Raw genomic sequence first — 17,197 nt, forward strand, 5'->3', positions numbered from 1 at the left:
GGCCACAACAGGGACCTGGGCAGGATTCAGAGCGGGGACCCCTCAGTTACCCTGACCTGATGGAAAAGCTGTGGAAAAGCAGGACATGAGCTGGGATCAGCTCTCTGGGAAAAGTCCAAACCACTCGGAGCTGCTAATTCCTCCTGCCCAGCACCAGGTCTCTTGGCTGGGAGGTCTTGGGGTGGTTTGGCTTCACTTCAGCCCTTCCCGTCGCAGATGAGGCTTGATGTCGCTGTGAGGTACCTGACCCCAAAAGCAGCACCATCACTTCAGGGCAGGGGAAAAAAAAAAAAAAAAAAGAGTCAAATCCCAGGAAAGCAGCTGGAGCCACGGCTGCCCCGTGCCCCCCAGCATGGAAAAATGAAACTGGAGCTGCTCATGGGCTGAAATCCTCTTTTTTTTTTTTTTTTTTTTTTTTTGGGGGGGGGGAGGTTTACAGCAAGGTTGAGCTGAGCAGCACATGGGGTGCTTCCCCATACCCCAGCCTCTGTCCTGAGGGGGATCTTGCTTTGTCCAAACCCCCCAGGCTGAGCATCTCAGGGCGCAGATGGAGCCTGAGTGTCAACCCGCTCCTGAAACACCCCACAAGCCACCACGGCACCAGCCGTATGGTGACAATGGGTGATCCCACTGACTCAGAGGGAGGGAGCACGTGCCCCATCCCCACCTCAGGCCGCCTGCCCACTGCCACCGTGCTGCCCTTGTCCCTGTCCCCAAACTCGCCTCCAGACCCCAGCCTGGGTGCTGCAAGGACAAACACAGCTCCGAGCGTCTCTGCACTGGGCAATACCCACAGCCACCCCCAACGTCGGAGGATCCCCCCCTATTTCAATAGGGCAGGAGACACTGGCAGCAGGATCACCTCCAGGCTGCAGATTTAAGAAGAAATAAAGCTTATTCCCTACCCATGAGGGTACAAATGAGCTGCTGGCTTCTCTTTGTACAGCACCTGGCACAGGGAGCAAGCAGGACCTGAGCAGCTATCGCAATAGAGAGAAGATGGATTAGGATGGGGGTGAGAGCCCCAAAGCCGCTCTCCATCCCTCCAAAACCCTTTTAACGAGCCATGAAGGCAAATTTATCCTCCCCAGTATCAGGACCAACACTTGACAGCTGGTTCCTCTCAGCTCCCAGGGCTCACCTGGTGCAGGGTGGCCGTGCAGAATGCAGCCAAGCAACAGCCAAACAGTTTTTTCCCCTTGGAGAGGGAAAAGCAGATCCCTGCAGGGCTGAGCAGGGGGATTTCCTGGGGCGAAGCACAGGAGCATCATGAGGGGACAAACTCAGCCTCACCAGTGGCACTGTGCCTTCCCATGGGCTGGGTGACAAGGCTGTGCGCACAGCAGGACCACCACTGTCACAGGGCAGGATATGTCCCCCAGAGGGGCTGGGGCGGGGAACTGGGTTTCGGCGTGTCTGGCTGGATGCTTCGCATGCTGGATTCACAACTGCCCCCCCCCCCAGGATGCTGCTTTTGGGCTGTTTTCCCCCCAGTCTTCACACATTCCAGCCAGGCTCAGCTGCTGAGTCACACTTGGCCGTTGGAGGGACAAGAGACCTTCCCACTGCCTGCTCCCCCTCACAAGGAGAGACTCATCAAAACCACTCCAGGGAGGAAAAGCACTGGGCACCCTCATCTCCAGGGCACTCTCGTTAATGGGGCACCCACATCTCCATGGCACCCTTATTAATGGGGCACCCACATTAATAGGGCACCAGCATATCTGGGACATCCTTATTAATGGGGCACCCATCATCTCAGGGCATCCTTATTAACGGGACAGCCACATTAATGGGGGAACCTCACCGCTGGGATCCCCTCATCTCCAAGACACCCCTATTAGTGGGGCACCCTCGTCTCTCAGGCACCCTCATCTCCAAGACACCCTCATTAATGGGGCACCCTCGTCTCTCGGGCACCCTCATCTCCAAGACACCCTTATTAATGGGGCACCCTCGTCTCTCACGCACCCTCATCTCCAGGGCATCCTTGCCTCCATGACACCCTTAGTAATGGGGCACCCACACTAATAGGGCACTATCATCTCTGGGACACCCTCACCTCGAGGGCACCCTCATCTCAGGGGCAGCAGCATCTCTGAGGCACCCTTATTAACCAGGCACCCATATTAATAGGGCAACCTCATCTCTCAGGCATCAGTATTAACTGGGAACCCTCATTATGGGACACCCTCCCCTCCAGGGCACCCACCCCTTCCAGAGCATCCTCCCCCACTCCTACCCATGCCCTGTTTCAGTAGCCCCATGGGTCCTGCATCCCCATGGAGCATCCCATGGATATCAGGGCTGGGTGCCCCTGTGGGTACCCCAAAGGCAGCCGGAGCGTGCAGGGGCTGGGGAGCATCCATCGCCTCTCTGCCCCCCACGCGTGTGAGCAGCTCCAGGCCTGGCTTTGTGCTTGCAGAGCCGGAAACCAGCTGTGGTTTGGAAAAAAAGAGGAAAATGTGAGTTTTCCTCCTCCGTAAGAATGAGACTGGGGGAAGGAGAAGTGGCTGTGGGTCCTGGGCAGCTTTACTTTCCTCCCTGCGTATTTGGGGGAGGATTTTATTTAGCTGATATAAATGATATTTGGGACACTTTTTATTCTGGTTTCCTCCCGGCAACAGTCCGAGATGAGTCAGAAATCCAAAATAAAGAAAAATAAATTTAAAAATAAAGGGAAGCGAAGGCGAAACTCCCACCCCTCTTGTAAATAATAACGGTGCAGCTTGTGCTGGAGCTGCCGGATGGAGCCACAGAGGCTGGAGCCAGCACAGGCACCCCGAGTGCTGGGTGATGTCCCCGGCCAGATCCTGCAGGATTTTGGGGTGCTGGCATCACTGGCTCAAGGCCAGGTTATGCTGGCACGTGTTCTCCGCTCCATGCCCCTGCAGCCAGTGCATTAGGCATTGAGCATCGCTCCTCAGGCGGAAAAACCCCGCACCGGCCTTCAGCGCCGAGCAGGATTTTGGCAGGGTGATGAGCTTACTCAGGCTGGAAAGGACCCGGCCCGTCCCGGGAGAAGGGGAGGAGGTTTAACCCCTCCGGCCATCTCCATCTCGCCTCGCCATGCCCATCCCGTGGCGCTGACCGGGAACCGAAGGTGATGCCAGCATCCCCCCACAGTGCAATGCAACCGGCTGCTTTCCATGCCCCAAAAATTTGGGGCTGGGCGGGTGGTCCACGTGGGCATTTGAAAATAGCCAGCATGGTTTGGCCAGACACACTGCCCGGCGCTGCCGTGGTGCTTCTCGTCCTCGCCACAGCCACAAATCCCCACTGTCCCTCTGAGGGGTTTTGCCAAATATGACCCCAAAGCAGCGGTGGGGATGGGGCAGCTGCAGACCCCCCCCAGTGCCTCCTTCAGGGCTGGTTCCTGTGCCAGCATCTGGGTAGCACATCTTGCCAGCTCTTAATTAACAAACGTTATCAAAACACCTTCTGGTTTCAGTGGTGCCGGCCCCATGGGTCATGCGGCACTGTCGAGCAACGCTGTTTACAGCCGAAAAAACCCCGCAACGGCCTTTGGCGTCGGGTTTTGGCAGGAGCAATGGGCTTACTCAGGCTGGAAAGGAGCCGGCTCTTCCCGGGAGCAGAGCTTTAACCCCTCCGGCAAGCCAGGCTCCACCTCAAATGCATCTTCCTGAGACCTTTTCTCTTGGTGCGGGGTCACCCTTGGGTGCTGGTGGGTGCTGTGCACCCCAGGAGGTCCCCCAGGACCTGCAATCTCCATTTCTGCTGTTCTGAGAAGCAGCCGCTGCCTGCGTGCCAGGCCCGGGTGTATCTCGGTCCTCCCCCAAGAAACAAGATGCTGCCTGATAATTAAAAACAAAAGGGGGGAAGTTATAAATAACCAAAACAAATAGCCAAAAAAAACTAGCTGCAAGGGCGACAAGGAGGACAGTGCCCTATGGAGCATCCCTTACAGGGTCCAAGCTGCCACGGAGCACGGCTTTCCTCTCCCTCTGCCCCCAGACTGCCCATGGCCTCAGGTCTTTGCAGTCTGCGCTCTTGATGTCTGGGTTTGCACCACCCTGAAAGCTAGAAGCATGCTGCTCTGTTATTTTATTTTATTTAAATGCAAGCTGACATTTTCAAGCAATTGTCCGATTTCAGCATCTGGAGCCAGAAGGTCTCTTTTTGATGGGCTGGGCTGTCTATGAGCCTGAACCATCCCAGCTGCCACCCCAGGTTCAGCCCTTCGCCGTGGCCTCCTCTGAAGGGCTCCATGAGCATCCTGCACCACCGCTCCAGCCCTCACCTGGAGGGAGCTGAAGCCCAGCTCCTCCATTGACATCTCCATCTGCCAGACCCTGAGATGGCTCAGAGACACTCACCTCCCTCCTGTGCCACAGACCAGCCTTGGCCAAGGCATCTCCAACCAGACCAGAGAAGACCAGGGAGGTCTAAATCTGCAGACACCAGCTCAGACCCACCACATCCCTCCAGGACCATCTACATCCCATACGAGCAATGACACAGTTTGCTCTGTGACCCCAGGAAGCTGCTGGAGGCATCTCAGGAGGCATCGGTCATCTTCCAGCTTCATGGACCTTGGCCTTCATCTCTTGCCTGTCCCTTAAAAGCCACTTTGGAGGCTGAACTAAGGATTGGGAGATGCCTAGATGGCAAAAAAATCACCCACAGGGGATGCGGAGGCCCTTTGCCTTGCAGCTCCTCTCCCTAGCCCTGCTGGCTTCTCCAGCCCTTGCTGATGAGGGACCTGGGGACTCATAGGGATGTGTTATTTTCAAAACCATTGGTGAATCGTCTGGGTTTGCTATTCCCTTACCTTTGCCATGTCCATTGGTGGCATGGCCATGGGACACATTCCAAACCAGGAGAAAAAGGCACTGGCTTTTGGCTGAATTCATCCTGAAGATGCCACCTGGGGCTTGCAGATAAGAAGAGACCAGACACATGCCAAAAAAAGGAAGAGTGAGTGTCCAAGCCTTCAGGGATTTGGATACTCTTCTCCACAAGCTTTCACAGAGCAATTTTAGGACCTGATCAACCCCTCGCCAGCTGGCAAACAGTCTTGGACGTTCATGGCATCCAGGCACGCGTCCTTCCCGGTGTCCAGCAGAAGCTGCAGTGGGTTGAATAAGATGGATGAGCCAATGGTTTCTCCTCCCCAGCCAGCTTCCCACAGAAGCCAAATAATAGGGAAGGTCAAACATTTTCCATTCCAAGTGTTTATTGATGGAATGACATTTTCTAGCAAGAAACAGTTGCCTTTTGGAGGAAAAACCAGCCACGTGTGTCCCAGTAAGCCCCAACTGTGTCGGTCTGGAAGCAGTGCTGGGGGACTTGGGGCACCCGGACTCCTGTCCTGTGTCTCCTGTGGGATCAGGGACCATGGGCAAGTGTGGGAGATGCCACCTGATGGCAGGAGCAAGAGTTGGGATTTTGCTTGAAACATCTCATAGTGCTTCTAACCCTGCTCCAATTCCCCCCTTTCCAGCTCTGTGCCCTTTTGCAACCACCTTTGGCCCAGCTCCCATCCCTGAGGGTAGGAAGGACCCAAGGCACTACATTGAGGACGCATCCGATGACATGCCAGGAGGAACCCACCCCATCTGACGCCCTGGGAACCTCCTGCCATGGGCTTTCCCCACCCAGCTCACGCCACATCTCCCACCACTCCACGCAGACGGCATCTGGTTGCCCTTTCACAATTTCCTCCAGAGCTTCTTCATCAAGCGACACGCCATGAACCCGTGCTCAGCAGCATGCTCCTCTCCTGTGCCCTGCCTGTCACCTCACGGGTGGCTCCCAAATCAATCCCACCGCCCACGAGATCTCTTTGAGCATTGACTCAGCAGCACATCACCTCAGGAAGGGAACCGCTCATCACAACCCACTGCGGCATCGCCTGCTCGCAGCCTTTTTTGGCTGCACTCTCCACATCCCGACCAGCTCAGCATCATGTGCTGCCATCACCCATGTGCTGCCTCATTCACTGCCTTCATCACCCTCCCTGGAAAGATACTGGTGAAAATGTGTTTTCCCTGAAAACACCATCGGTTGCACCACTTGACCCTGTTCTCCTCCTCGTCATGGCCCCAGGTTCAATATCTAAAGGCAAATCTCACAGTCAGGCTGCATCGGTCGACAGTGACGGGTTTGGGTCCCAGAATGGCTCCAGCTGCTCCATCCAGGTGAGAAACTAGGCTCATTTTCTTCGAGGGAAGAGATGGGGTTCCTGGGCTTTGGTGAGCTCCTTCTGCTGCCTTGCTGAGACCCAGCTGGGTCCCTCACCCGCCCAGGATGAGGGATTTGGTGGCTGAGCTCTGCCCACCCCCGAATTTGTGGGGGTTTAGGGGTGGAGGAAAGTTCCAAGGGCCAGATCCTGCTGCTAGAGAGGGTGCTGCTCTGGCAGGGCATATTGGGAAGCTTTTGGTTTAGGTTCACCCCCGGTTTGGGCAGAGATGATGAGGAGGGAAAGGCTGGGAAGCAGGATGGAGGGGCAGTACCGGGGCAATGGAGATGCCAGCTCTTCCCATGGGAGAATTCATCCCAAATGCCAAAACTAGAGCAGAATAAGCCCCTTTCCAAGCTCTCCTTGGGCTCACTGGGGTTCTTGGGCTGCTCAGGCTTCCCCGCGCTCTGCGCATCAGGGACTTATGCCCCATCCCAGAGAGGGACACATCCACGGTCCAACCTCCCTGACCCACCTTCCTGCCCTCTCCCACCCCGAGCCGTGTCTCCCAGCCAGTGCTTACCCCAGCACCCAGAGAATGGGAAACACCGAAAAGCTCCTCCAAAGCCTCCAGGGACTTGCAGCTGTTCAGCCACCCCCAAACAGGCTGTAACCTGCTTGTTTGCGTGTCCTCGTCACCTCTAATTAAACCCATGTGTTGCTAGTGCCCTTTCAGTCCCCACCACCTCTGGAAATCCCCAGAATGTGGCCAGGCTGTGCTGCCAATGTGTGGGTGCTGCTGGGATGAGAGACAGTGGGGAGCGAAGCAGGACAGGTCCCACACATACAGGGGTGGCCCAGGGAATGCCAGTTTTCCCACTTCACCCCAAAAGCAAGATGCTTTTTTCAGGTGTGTGGCCAAAGCTGTGGGGGCGGCTGCTTATCTGGAGGTAAAAAAGCTTTTTATGTAGCCATATGTGCTTTCCTGGGGCTCCTGCCCTGTCTGTGGGCTGGGATGATGGCTCAGGATTTGGGGGCACCCGAGTGATCCTTGAATCCCTGATGCTCTGCAGCACATGCAGCTCCCTTGCTGCTGTCTTCCATTTCAGCCTCTTCAAAGCAAAAAAAATCATGGTGTGAAGGTTGCCAGTCTCCAGCTGGGTCGCTGCAGCTCAGCTGGGAGCCACTGGCCATGGGCGTCCGCGGCTGAGCTGGGCATGGGTGCCTGCCGCTCTCATAACCACCCAATGCATCATCCACTCGCCAGCATCTTCTCCATCACCCTCCAGAAATGACAGAGGAAAAAAAAAACCAGCAGCAGCAGGTTAAAAAGCAGAGGAGGCTTGCTTCTGGGGTGCTGCTTCTGAAAAGCCTTCAAGGATGTCACTGGAGGGATTTTGGAAAGGCAATGGGCTAGAGAAGCCCCAGAGATTTTTTTTCCATTCCTCTAAGAGATGGGATTCAGTGGCACGTGGGTAAAACCAGGATAAGCCAGAGCAATGAGGACCAGGATGCCCCATGGCCACAGAGCTCATGGTCCCAGGCTCGGGGCTGGGACCCCAAGGGGCTTCTCCCTTGGGGTGTCCCTGAGGATGTTCCTGGGGAAACAAGGGGTTCGGTGGTGGCCCTGAGCCGGCATCTCTTGGGATGGCGGAGAGGGAGACGCAGCCCCCAGCGAGCCCCCACGGCAAAGGGACACAGCAGGGTGACAGGGACACAGCAGGGTGACGGGCACCCAGAGGTGGCTCTCAGCACGGCACCGGCTCCCTGATGCCCTCCTGCGGTGGCCCTGCCAGGCGGTTGCCTAAGTCCCTTGGCAGGATGCAACCCATGTCCAGCACCTTCAGGAGCATCCCCTGGGCACCACCGTGCCCAGGCACCCACCTGGGACTCCCCCTGCTCTGGGTTCGGCCCCAGCCCCACTCGTTTGGTGGAGAGGGGGTCTAAAACCATGGGCAGGGATGGGGCACAGTGTGCCAGGGTGACCGTGGACCAGGGACAGACCAAGCAGGGTGCAGGGAGACAGGGTGACAGCAGGGCATCGCTGACCATCCCTCTGTCTCTTCCGCCACGTCACCCCAAAACAGCATCTGAGCCCAGCTGCCGTGACAGTCGGGACATCAGCTTGTCACCATCACTGCCAAGGAGACCCCGTGGAGGGCAGAAGGACTCGTGGTTTTGGGCATTGCCGAGAGGCACATCTCAACCCTGGGGGCTGTGCCGTGCCGTGCCTTTCCTCAGGCCCAGGGAGAACAATCCGACACAGTTTCCCAGCCCCCAAGGGGTTAAACAGTCCCCATGCGTCCCCAAAATGACGGGGAGCCGCTGGTCCCCAGCAATTAGGTGGCAGGTCCGGGTACACCGCGGTCCACCCCACACTTCGCCTCGGTGACGTGGGGACGGATCCAGGCTGGCCAGTGGTTTGTGCTGCTGGCCGGCACCCAGCAGCCGGAGCCACAGCTGTTTTCCGGGACCGTGGCCCCGGTGGCACCTGGCCGGGAGCGATGTGTCACCGGTAATGCCAGGAACCAGTGGCTCTGTGGTGCCTCTCTGCCCGGGTACCCCAAAATCTGCACCAGCCCCATGTGGCCCCTGGGATAGGACCTGATCTTGCATCCCCACTGGGGACAGGGTGGGTGGCCAATGGCTGGTGTGGGGCATCAGGCTGTGTCCCCAGGGCTGTCCCCTTGGTGGGTGTGGGTGTCTCCCCACCCAGGAGCTTTACAGGGCAGAAAAGGGGGTGCAGAATGGGGCCATTTTGCTCCCCAGAACAGCTGTGTTTGGGGGTCAACTCACTGATTTAGCACATTTTGACACTGGAGGTTTCTAAACCTGAACTGGTAAATGGCTTCAGTGTCACCCCAGGCTGGAGAGGTGGGATAAGCCTCTGAGTCCCTTCCTGGCTCTTCCCAAGGGGGTTGGTGGCCCCTGGGGACTTCCTGAGCCTGGGGAAGGGTGAGGGGGACACGGTGGGGCTGGGGCTGCGCACGGAGGTGTCACATCTGGCCGGGAATCGAGGGGAAAAAAAAAATAAAAATGGGGGTTTTGTAATATTTCTGCAGCCGGCACCATTCCCAGCTTACCCAGTGGGGTGACTGGGAGGAGGTGGGAAGAGGTGGGGTGAGCACCCTGTCCCTGTAAAGGGGTGGACATGGATGGGCCATAGTCCTCCCCATGCCTTGGGTGCTGCCGGGGGGGTGATCAAGCCCACCCCACACTCATGATTGCCATAAAGAGCCAGGGAAGGAGCTGGATTCCTCCAGCCTGACGCAGCCCCTGCACCGCAGCCAAGCCCAGAGAGGCGGTGGGATGCAGCTGGGGAAACTGAGGCATGGCCAAGCTTGCAGCATGGCTATGGCAGGGGGTGTTGGGGTGCCTTGGTTCAACCCTTGGGATGTGGATTGGGTGCAAGGGGAGCTTGGGGTGGCCAGAGACACCCCAGGGTGCACAATTTGGGGCTGAGCCAGTGCTGCCGGCATCCTCAGTTAACAAGTGCCCGATGGGGTTTGTTGTCCTCATTGCAGAGACTTTGCTTCCTCCTGGCAGCTCGTCACGCCTTCGAGGCCACCCTGGTGTTGGGGACTGTCACCAGGAAGGACCCAGGCATCTGAGAGCCCTGGGTGGTGCAGGGGGCCAGAAGAGCTGGGGATCGTGTGGCACCCCTGTTACCTACCCCCATGGCTCCCAGTAAGGGGTGCTGGGTGGACTGGCTCCCCGTGGGGTGCTGTGGTGGCACTGCACCCCAATGTGGCCCAGCGCTGGCTGGTGGGTGGTACTGGGTGAACTGGGGAGTGGTACAGGGACAAGCACGCTCCAGCCAGCCAGCACCCGCGATCCTAAATGGATCCCAAATGCTGTTTAAATTGCCTCCAGAGCTGGACAGGGCCCTCGGGGGGAGGGCGGGGGGGGGAGCATTTTGGCCCATATCCCAAGAGACCCCCCACTTTGCTCCCCAAACCTCTCCCTAAGCCCCCCCCCTCCAGGCAGGGTGCCTGGTCCCTGAGAAGGGAGGAGCAGGCAGGGGGTCCATGTCAGAGGACCCCCCCATTTCCCTTCCACAGCAGTATATCTACTGGGAGAGGATGCTGAGCTATTGGGGGGCTGTGACCCCAAACCTCCCACAGGGACGCTGATGCCACAGAGCAGGCGGATGCTTGTGTCCCCCCCACCCTGAGAAGAGTCACCCAAATGTCTCCAGTGCCAGGCACCCCGGTAGGGTCGGCAGTGCCAGCAGGACCTGGGGCGGCACCGGGCACATCTGGGACCCTGCACATCTGGGACCCTATACATGGGGGAGCTTCACATCTGGGGGCGGGGGGGGGTCACACATCTGGGGACAGGGGCGACGTGGTGACGTACTGCCCCCTGGTGGCCGCAGGTGGGGACTGCACCCTGCCCCTCCCCGAAATGGGGAAACTGAGGCACGATCCCAATCCCTACACACCCTCCTCTTTCCCTGGGGGGACCATTCCCAGCCCGCCCCCCCACACACCTTGTCCCCTCGGTTCTGCTCGTACCTGTCCACTGACGGTCCCCGAATACTCCCAAAGGGTGTCACTGCCTGCTCCGTGTGATGCTCTGGTGTGCAGGAGGCTGGGGTCCCTCTGCGGTGGGGCCAGTTTGGCCCAAAACCCTGGAAGGAATATGGAGAGAGAGGGTCAGCCGGGATGTGATAGCCAGCGGGCCTGGGCGGGGGGCAGATGGGAACCCACACAGCCAGCAATGCCCTTGGGGACACGGTGGCCACAGCCCAGGCAACTCATCACACCCCCCCCAAGCTGCACCAGGACCAGCCCAGAGAAGCCAAAAGGCTCAAAAGGAACCCAAAACCCACCTCACTGTGCCGGGGGAGGAAGGCCAGCACGTCACCCCGGTCCCACAGACACGAGCCCCGGCGAGTGCCAACCACCTGGTGTCCCCCAGCCAGAGAGGACAGACTGGGGCCAGAGCGCTCTCCGATGTTCCTGGGGGTGCCAAGGGACAGATCCCGCAAAAGGGACCCTGTGGGATGGAGCAGAGCTGGACACCCAGTGGCAGGGGTGACCCAACAGTGCTGGGGACTGTGACCCTGCTGCCACCAGCCTTAACCCAAGTCATGGACGTGCATGCCGGATCCAGACCCTTCTTTGGCACAAACCCCCCTGGAAGGGTTTTCCCAGCGGTGACCGAGTTTCGGGGTGAGCCCAGGGTTACCTGCCAGGCACAGGCACAGAGGGCTGTGGCAGAGAGGGTTGGGTGCTGCCATTTGGAACGTCACCAAGGCTCAACCCCTGCGGGGGGGTCAGGCTGGCCTTGGGGTGGGGGGCACTCGGCCCATTCTGAGCTGCAGTCCCACCGGGATGCCCCCGAGACGAGCAAGCCCTGCCACAGGGTGGGCACCCCAGGGTGAGTGGGGTGGCGGCGGCTGTGCCAGGTGGTTGTACCCCCCCCTCCACCGTCGTCGTCCCCCCCGCCTTGAAGCAGACGCCATCGGGCAAAGAGCAGGCGGGTGCGGTGCCGACGTCAAGCCTTTGCCCCCGCCCGCGCCACCTTCTGCTGCGCACTTCCAGCCCGGGCGGCCGTCAGCCACACCGGGATTGGGGTGAGCAGGGGCACCCCGGGTGTCCCCCAGGACAGGGACCCCAGCTAGTGACATTGGGGGGGGTTGGTTCTGGCCGCTGGGTGAACCCCACGGGGCTGGGATGGGGCAGGATGGGGGGGAAGGGGGGGCCTGCTGGGGACAGGGGCGATGCCACCGTCCTGGAGGGGGTGGATGGCATGGGAGGAGCCCCGGGTGGTTGGGGACACACTGGGGGTGACACGGGGACTGTGCCCAGCCCAGGACCCCGCAGCAGGATCGAGCCGCCCTCGGCAAGATGGGAGACCCCTTCGGCCGCTGGAGCAACCCCCCGTCCCGGTGAGTACCCAGCAGGGTGGGGTGTCCCCACCTTCGGGACCCCCGAGGGCTGGGTGGGAAGAGGGGATCATGCTGCAGGGCGCAAAGGTCTGTCCTTCCTTCTGTCCGTCCACCCAGGAGTGAATATGACGACAGCTCCCTGCTCCGACAGTCCAACAGCTTTGCCCGCCCCAGTGGAAAAAGCATCTACAGTGAGTGAGGGCTGCACCCCGACATCCCCCTGCTCCTGTCCCTAACCTGTCCCTGTCCCCTGACCCTGCGTGCCCCTGCAGACCAGCGCAAGGACTACGGCCAAATCCTGCTCAAGCCCCAGAGCAATTTCCAGCACCACGTTGAGGTAGGAGACCCCCAAAACTGCCCCAAGCCTCCCAACTTTGCCAGGGTGCCCCTGATTTGCAGCGTGTGGGGTGGCGACAGGACACCCGGTGACACCCAGTGCTGTGTCCCCCCCAGCACCTGCTCACGGTGCGCCTGGAGAGGGACATCCGCAGCACCGATGACTGCCTGGCACGCCTGAAGGTGCTGGAGGCTCAGGGACGGGTCTGGGGGCAGGATCTCATCCTGCAAGTCAAGGACCAGGAATTGATGCTGAGGGATGTGGAGAGCAAGGTACCCCCTGGCCAGGGGACCCCCCCGAAGCCTGGTACCCCCTGGCCATGGCATCCAGCTTGGCCATGGCACCCACTCCGGACCCAGCGCCCCCATAAATCTGGTGTTCCCCCAGCTGTGGCACCCCCTGCATCACTGGCACCGCCACCCCCCAGTGGCCCTTGCACCCCCCCTTGGTCCCAACACCCGTTCCACCCATCTCACCCCATTAATCCTGGTACCCCCCTTCACCCCAGCATGCACATTAGCCTTTCAACACCCCCCAGCCCTGGCACATACCCTGTACCCCTAACCCTAGCACCCACCTTGGCCATGACACCTGCCCTGGACCCGACTCCCTCCCCCAAATCTGGTATTCCCCCAGCTATGGCACCCCCATCACTCCGGTACCCCCCCCCCACCTTTGCACCCCTACAGGCCTGGGACCCCCCCTGGCCCTGGCACCGACCACAACCCTTGCACCCCTGTAATTCTGACTCCCTCTATAAACCCTGCCACCCACCAACCCTTGCACCCCTACAAGCTGGCATCCACAACCCTACCCCATGCCACCCCCCCCCAGCCTCAGCACCCCCAAAAGCCTGGAATTCCCCTGGCTATGCCACCCAATAACCCCACCACCCCCCATTAACCCTTATGCCCCCACAACCCTACAAGCCCCCCATGCCCTAGCACCCCTATAACCCTTGCATCCCCTTAGCCCTTTACCCCGGTTAGCCATTCGGGGGGGGGCTGAGCACCCCATTTCCCTCCCCCCTGGCCAGGAGGAGCTGGAGGCTTACCCACTGGGCAGCGTGCAGGGGTGCTCAGCCGTGCTGGACATCTGCGGCTACAGCTCGGTGTTGGCCATTAGCGTGCAGGAGCAGAGCCCCCCGGGGACTAGCGTCCTGCTCTTCCACTGCGAGCGGCTGGGGGTGAGCCCTGAAGGTGGGCAAGGGGGGAGGGGGGCACCCCAGGATGGGGGGGGTGATGATGGTGGGTCTGTGCCAGGCAGATATCCTGAAGAGCAGCCTGGAGAAGCTGGTGAAGCAGTGGAAGGAGGAGCAGAGGAGTCAGTATGGGCACAGGTAAGGGGGTACGTGGTTCCTCACTCCCTCCCTGGGGACAGCCAGGCCTGGTCCCCCAAGTCTGTCCCCCCAAGTTGCGGGGGGTCTCCCTGGGGGTGAAGGATAAGTCCACACTGCCCCCATGTCCCCCAAAGAGTCCCTCCCTGAGGGCGCAAGACCCCGTTCTGCCTGCTCCCCTCCTGCGTCTTGGCGGAGACCCCCCTCAACCTCCATGGGGGTGGACGCCCCCTTTTGCCCCAGTACCCCAGTTCCTGGCTCAGCACCCCTCCTAACCCCCTACCACAGGCTCAGCCCCCCTCCTACCCCATGCCCATGGGCACAGACCCCCATACCCCATCCGTGGGCTCAGACCCCCCCTCTTACCTCATCCCCACAGACACAGCCACCCCCTCCACCCCGTACCCCATCCCCAGGCTCAGCCCCCCCTCAGCTCTCCCCTCCTCATCCCTCCTTGCCCAGGAGCAGCCTGGACATGCCGCAGAGCTCGCCCCCCCTGTACGCCCAGGGTCCCTACATGGCCCCGGAGCAGGGGGCAGAGATCCCCGCGCCCGACTTCCACGCGTCCCCCCAGCGTGGGCTGCCCTCCTCGGACTACGGTGAGTCTTGGGTGGGGTTTGGAGCATGCCTCAGTTTCCCCAGGAGCAGGGGGTGGGAGTGGGGTGATGGGGAGCAGAGCCGGGACCCTCTGCTCTCACCAGGCTTGCCGGACAGCCAGCAGATGCCACAGACCAACCCGCCGGACCAGGTCACGTCCAATGTGGACCGAGATGTTGTAAGTCCCGTCCCACATCCACCCCACCTCAGATGGGGACACCCCAGCCCTCCGTGCTGGCACCCACCGGGTCCCATCCTGCTCCCGCAGGAGGTCCTCAACCATGTGCTGAGCGACCTGGAGCTCTTCGTGGTCCGGCTGAAGACAGCCCTGGGCTTGGTCAGCACCACCAACACGAAGAAGAAGAAGAAGATGAACAAAAAAGGTGGTGCAGGAGGGTTGTGCCCTTGAGGGCTGGCAGGGGTCCGGGGGGGTGTCCATCCCGGTGCCAGCCCCCCCTCTCTGCCCCTCCAGCTCTGCCCTCCAAGGATGACTACACGGACTTTTTCCAGAAGGTGAAATATGCCCTCAACCTCGTGGTAGGTCCTGTTGGGCTGGATGCGACCCCATGGCCGGTGGGCATCCCTGGCCTGTCCCTGCCTGCTCCACTGCCAGGCTGGGGGGGGCTGCGTGGGGATGGGGGGGGCTGCGTGGGGACACCCTTTCCCCCCTCCACGCAGGGAAGGACCCACCAGCATGTCCAGGAGCCGGACCCCTCCGAGCTGCTGCATCTCATCTTCACAGCCCTTTCCTTCGTGAGTGCCCCCAAAAGCGGGTCCCAATCCCCCACCCAGGGGTGAGCAGGGTGGGGAGCAGCCCTCCCCCCCCCCCATCCGGGGGGGGGGGCGGGTATGGGGGTGCTGCTCCTTCACTGCCTGCAGCAGGTCCTGGACCACTGCCCCAGCCCCAGCCTGGCCCCGGCGGTGGAGGCACCGCTGCTGGTGCCGGAGGCGGTGGAGCTGCTGGAGAAGACCCTGCACCAGAATAACTACAGCACCTGGAAGTCCCTGGGCATGGCCTGGAACAAGAGCAGGTGGGGTCCAGCCCCCCCCTGACACCAAAGCAGGGGGTCCAGCCTTGTAGGGGGGAGTCACACCACCCACCTTGGCTTTCTCCCTGCCCGTTGTAGGGCAGAGTACCCCAACAGCGAGCTGGTGCCCGGCTACATCCCCGTCTTTTCGGATGGGTGGCTGCCCCCTCCGGTGGAGCAGGTACGGCACGGGAGCGGGGGCAGGATGTCCTGCCGCCTGCCTCAGTTTCCCCAATTTGTTCTCAACCCCCACCCCTCTCTCTGCTCCCTGCACAGTCACCCATCACCAGCCGGAGGGACAATCCTGGCCAAGTGTAAGTGCTCCCGCTGCCCCGCAGATGCTGAGGGCTGGGGCAGGATTTGGCCCCCAGCTGGATGCTTATGCCCCCCCCCCCATCTCCAGGGCCCCCCTCCCTGCTCAGGGGCTGGTCCGAGCCCTGTACGAGTTTCAGGGCAGGAACCCACGGGAGCTGAGCGTCAGGATGGGGGACACGCTGCAGGTAGAAACCGGGGGGTCCCCCCCATGGGTGCTCCTGGGGAGGAGGGAGCAGGGACCCCCAACCTGCCTGCTGGGTGTCCTAGAAGAGGGTGACAGCAGGGTGCTGCCCCCCCCCTTGTGACCACACACCTTAGGTCCTGGACCAGCAGAAGAAGTGGTGGCTGGTGCAGGACAGCCGGGGGCAGAAGGGCTACATCCCCAGCAACATCCTGGAGCCCCTGGAGCACGGGCACGGTGGGGGGCACAGCGCCAGCCAGGTGGGTGTCCCCTCTCCCCTCCCCTCCCTGTACCCCCATGACCAGGAGGGGGTGGCAGGGGACCACCCCGCTGTCCCCTCCCCTTGTCCCCCACTCCAGGACAGCCCCCCCAACCTGCGCCCCAACTCCTCGCCGGCGGAGGTGACAGCCTGGCTGAAGGACAAGGGCTTCTCGCGGATGTAGGTAGACCCTTGAGCCCCCCAACCCCTATGGCTCCATTTGGGGGGGGGCCAAGCCCCGCTCACCCCTTACCGTCTGTCCGTCCGCAGCACGGTGCGGTGCCTGGGGGTGCTGACGGGGCACCAGCTGCTGCAGATGAGCCCAACGGAGCTCCAAGCCGTCTGCCCCGAGGAGTGGCGGCGAGTCCTCTTCAAGCTCTCCTCCGTCAAGATGTCCCTGGGGGTGAGGGACCCCCAATCCCGTGCCCCCTCCCCACCCTGGGGCTCCCCCAACACCCACCCAATGTTTCTCCCTTCCCCTTCTCTGCAGATGGGCCCCAGGGATTGAACCGCCGTGTCCCCTGCTGTCCCCACCATGCACTTCCCAGGATGGAGCACCCCGGGCACTGCAGGACTGGGGGGGGCACGGGGGGGACCCCACGGCCGCCATCCCGCCTGGCCCCACAAGGCAGAGAGCCACCCCTTGGGGGTTAGGGGACACGTCCCCCCCCAAAGCCACTGATCACACAAGGCTGCTGGGACCCCCACCCGCTGCACCGAAGGGCTCTTGGGGACCCCCTCACCCCCAGGGAGATGCGCTGCCAGACTCTCTGTGGGGAAGTGGGGGGCAGGCAGCCCCCCTGGGGGTCGGGCACGGTGAAACCCGTGTGCACTCCACAAAATGTAAAGCGACTGCTGTAATAAATAAAGGGAGTGACAGCACTGGGGTTTGCGGGGGGGGGCACCCCAGTCCCCATGTCACCCATGGGCCACCCTGGTAGAGCAGGGAGGGGGACAGGGCAGGGAGGGGGACACAGCGTGCCACCCCCCAGTGGGGACCTGCCCAGCAGCACCCAAGGGACATCTCTGGGTCCCCATGCTGGGCAGCCCCCCCCCATGCCCAGGGGGTGGTGGCAGCGAGGGGCCCAGGGGACAGGGCTGTCCCC

The 17,197-nt window shown here is 61.1% G+C and overlaps 1 protein-coding gene across 1 annotated transcript; it reads left to right on the plus strand.

The window, feature by feature from the left end:
• The first annotated feature begins 6,088 nt into the window (after positions 1 to 6,088).
• On the plus strand, positions 6,089 to 16,664 carry EPS8L3 (EPS8 signaling adaptor L3). The gene is made up of 20 exons (XM_075055261.1): positions 6,089 to 6,161; positions 11,959 to 12,038; positions 12,156 to 12,229; positions 12,311 to 12,375; positions 12,492 to 12,647; positions 13,412 to 13,561; positions 13,638 to 13,714; positions 14,174 to 14,310; positions 14,413 to 14,486; positions 14,577 to 14,691; positions 14,781 to 14,845; positions 14,987 to 15,061; positions 15,191 to 15,339; positions 15,436 to 15,517; positions 15,613 to 15,650; positions 15,740 to 15,836; positions 15,970 to 16,092; positions 16,192 to 16,271; positions 16,362 to 16,494; positions 16,582 to 16,664. The coding sequence occupies exons 2-20, from the start codon at positions 11,998 to 12,000 to the stop codon at positions 16,597 to 16,599; spliced, it is 1,749 nt and encodes a 582-aa protein (XP_074911362.1). The 5' UTR covers positions 6,089 to 6,161; positions 11,959 to 11,997; the 3' UTR covers positions 16,600 to 16,664.
• Positions 16,665 to 17,197: the final 533 nt, after the last annotated feature.

The sequence above is a fragment of the Buteo buteo genome, chromosome 23 (genome assembly GCF_964188355.1).
Source record: "Buteo buteo chromosome 23, bButBut1.hap1.1, whole genome shotgun sequence".
Taxonomy (NCBI): Eukaryota; Metazoa; Chordata; class Aves; order Accipitriformes; family Accipitridae; genus Buteo; species Buteo buteo.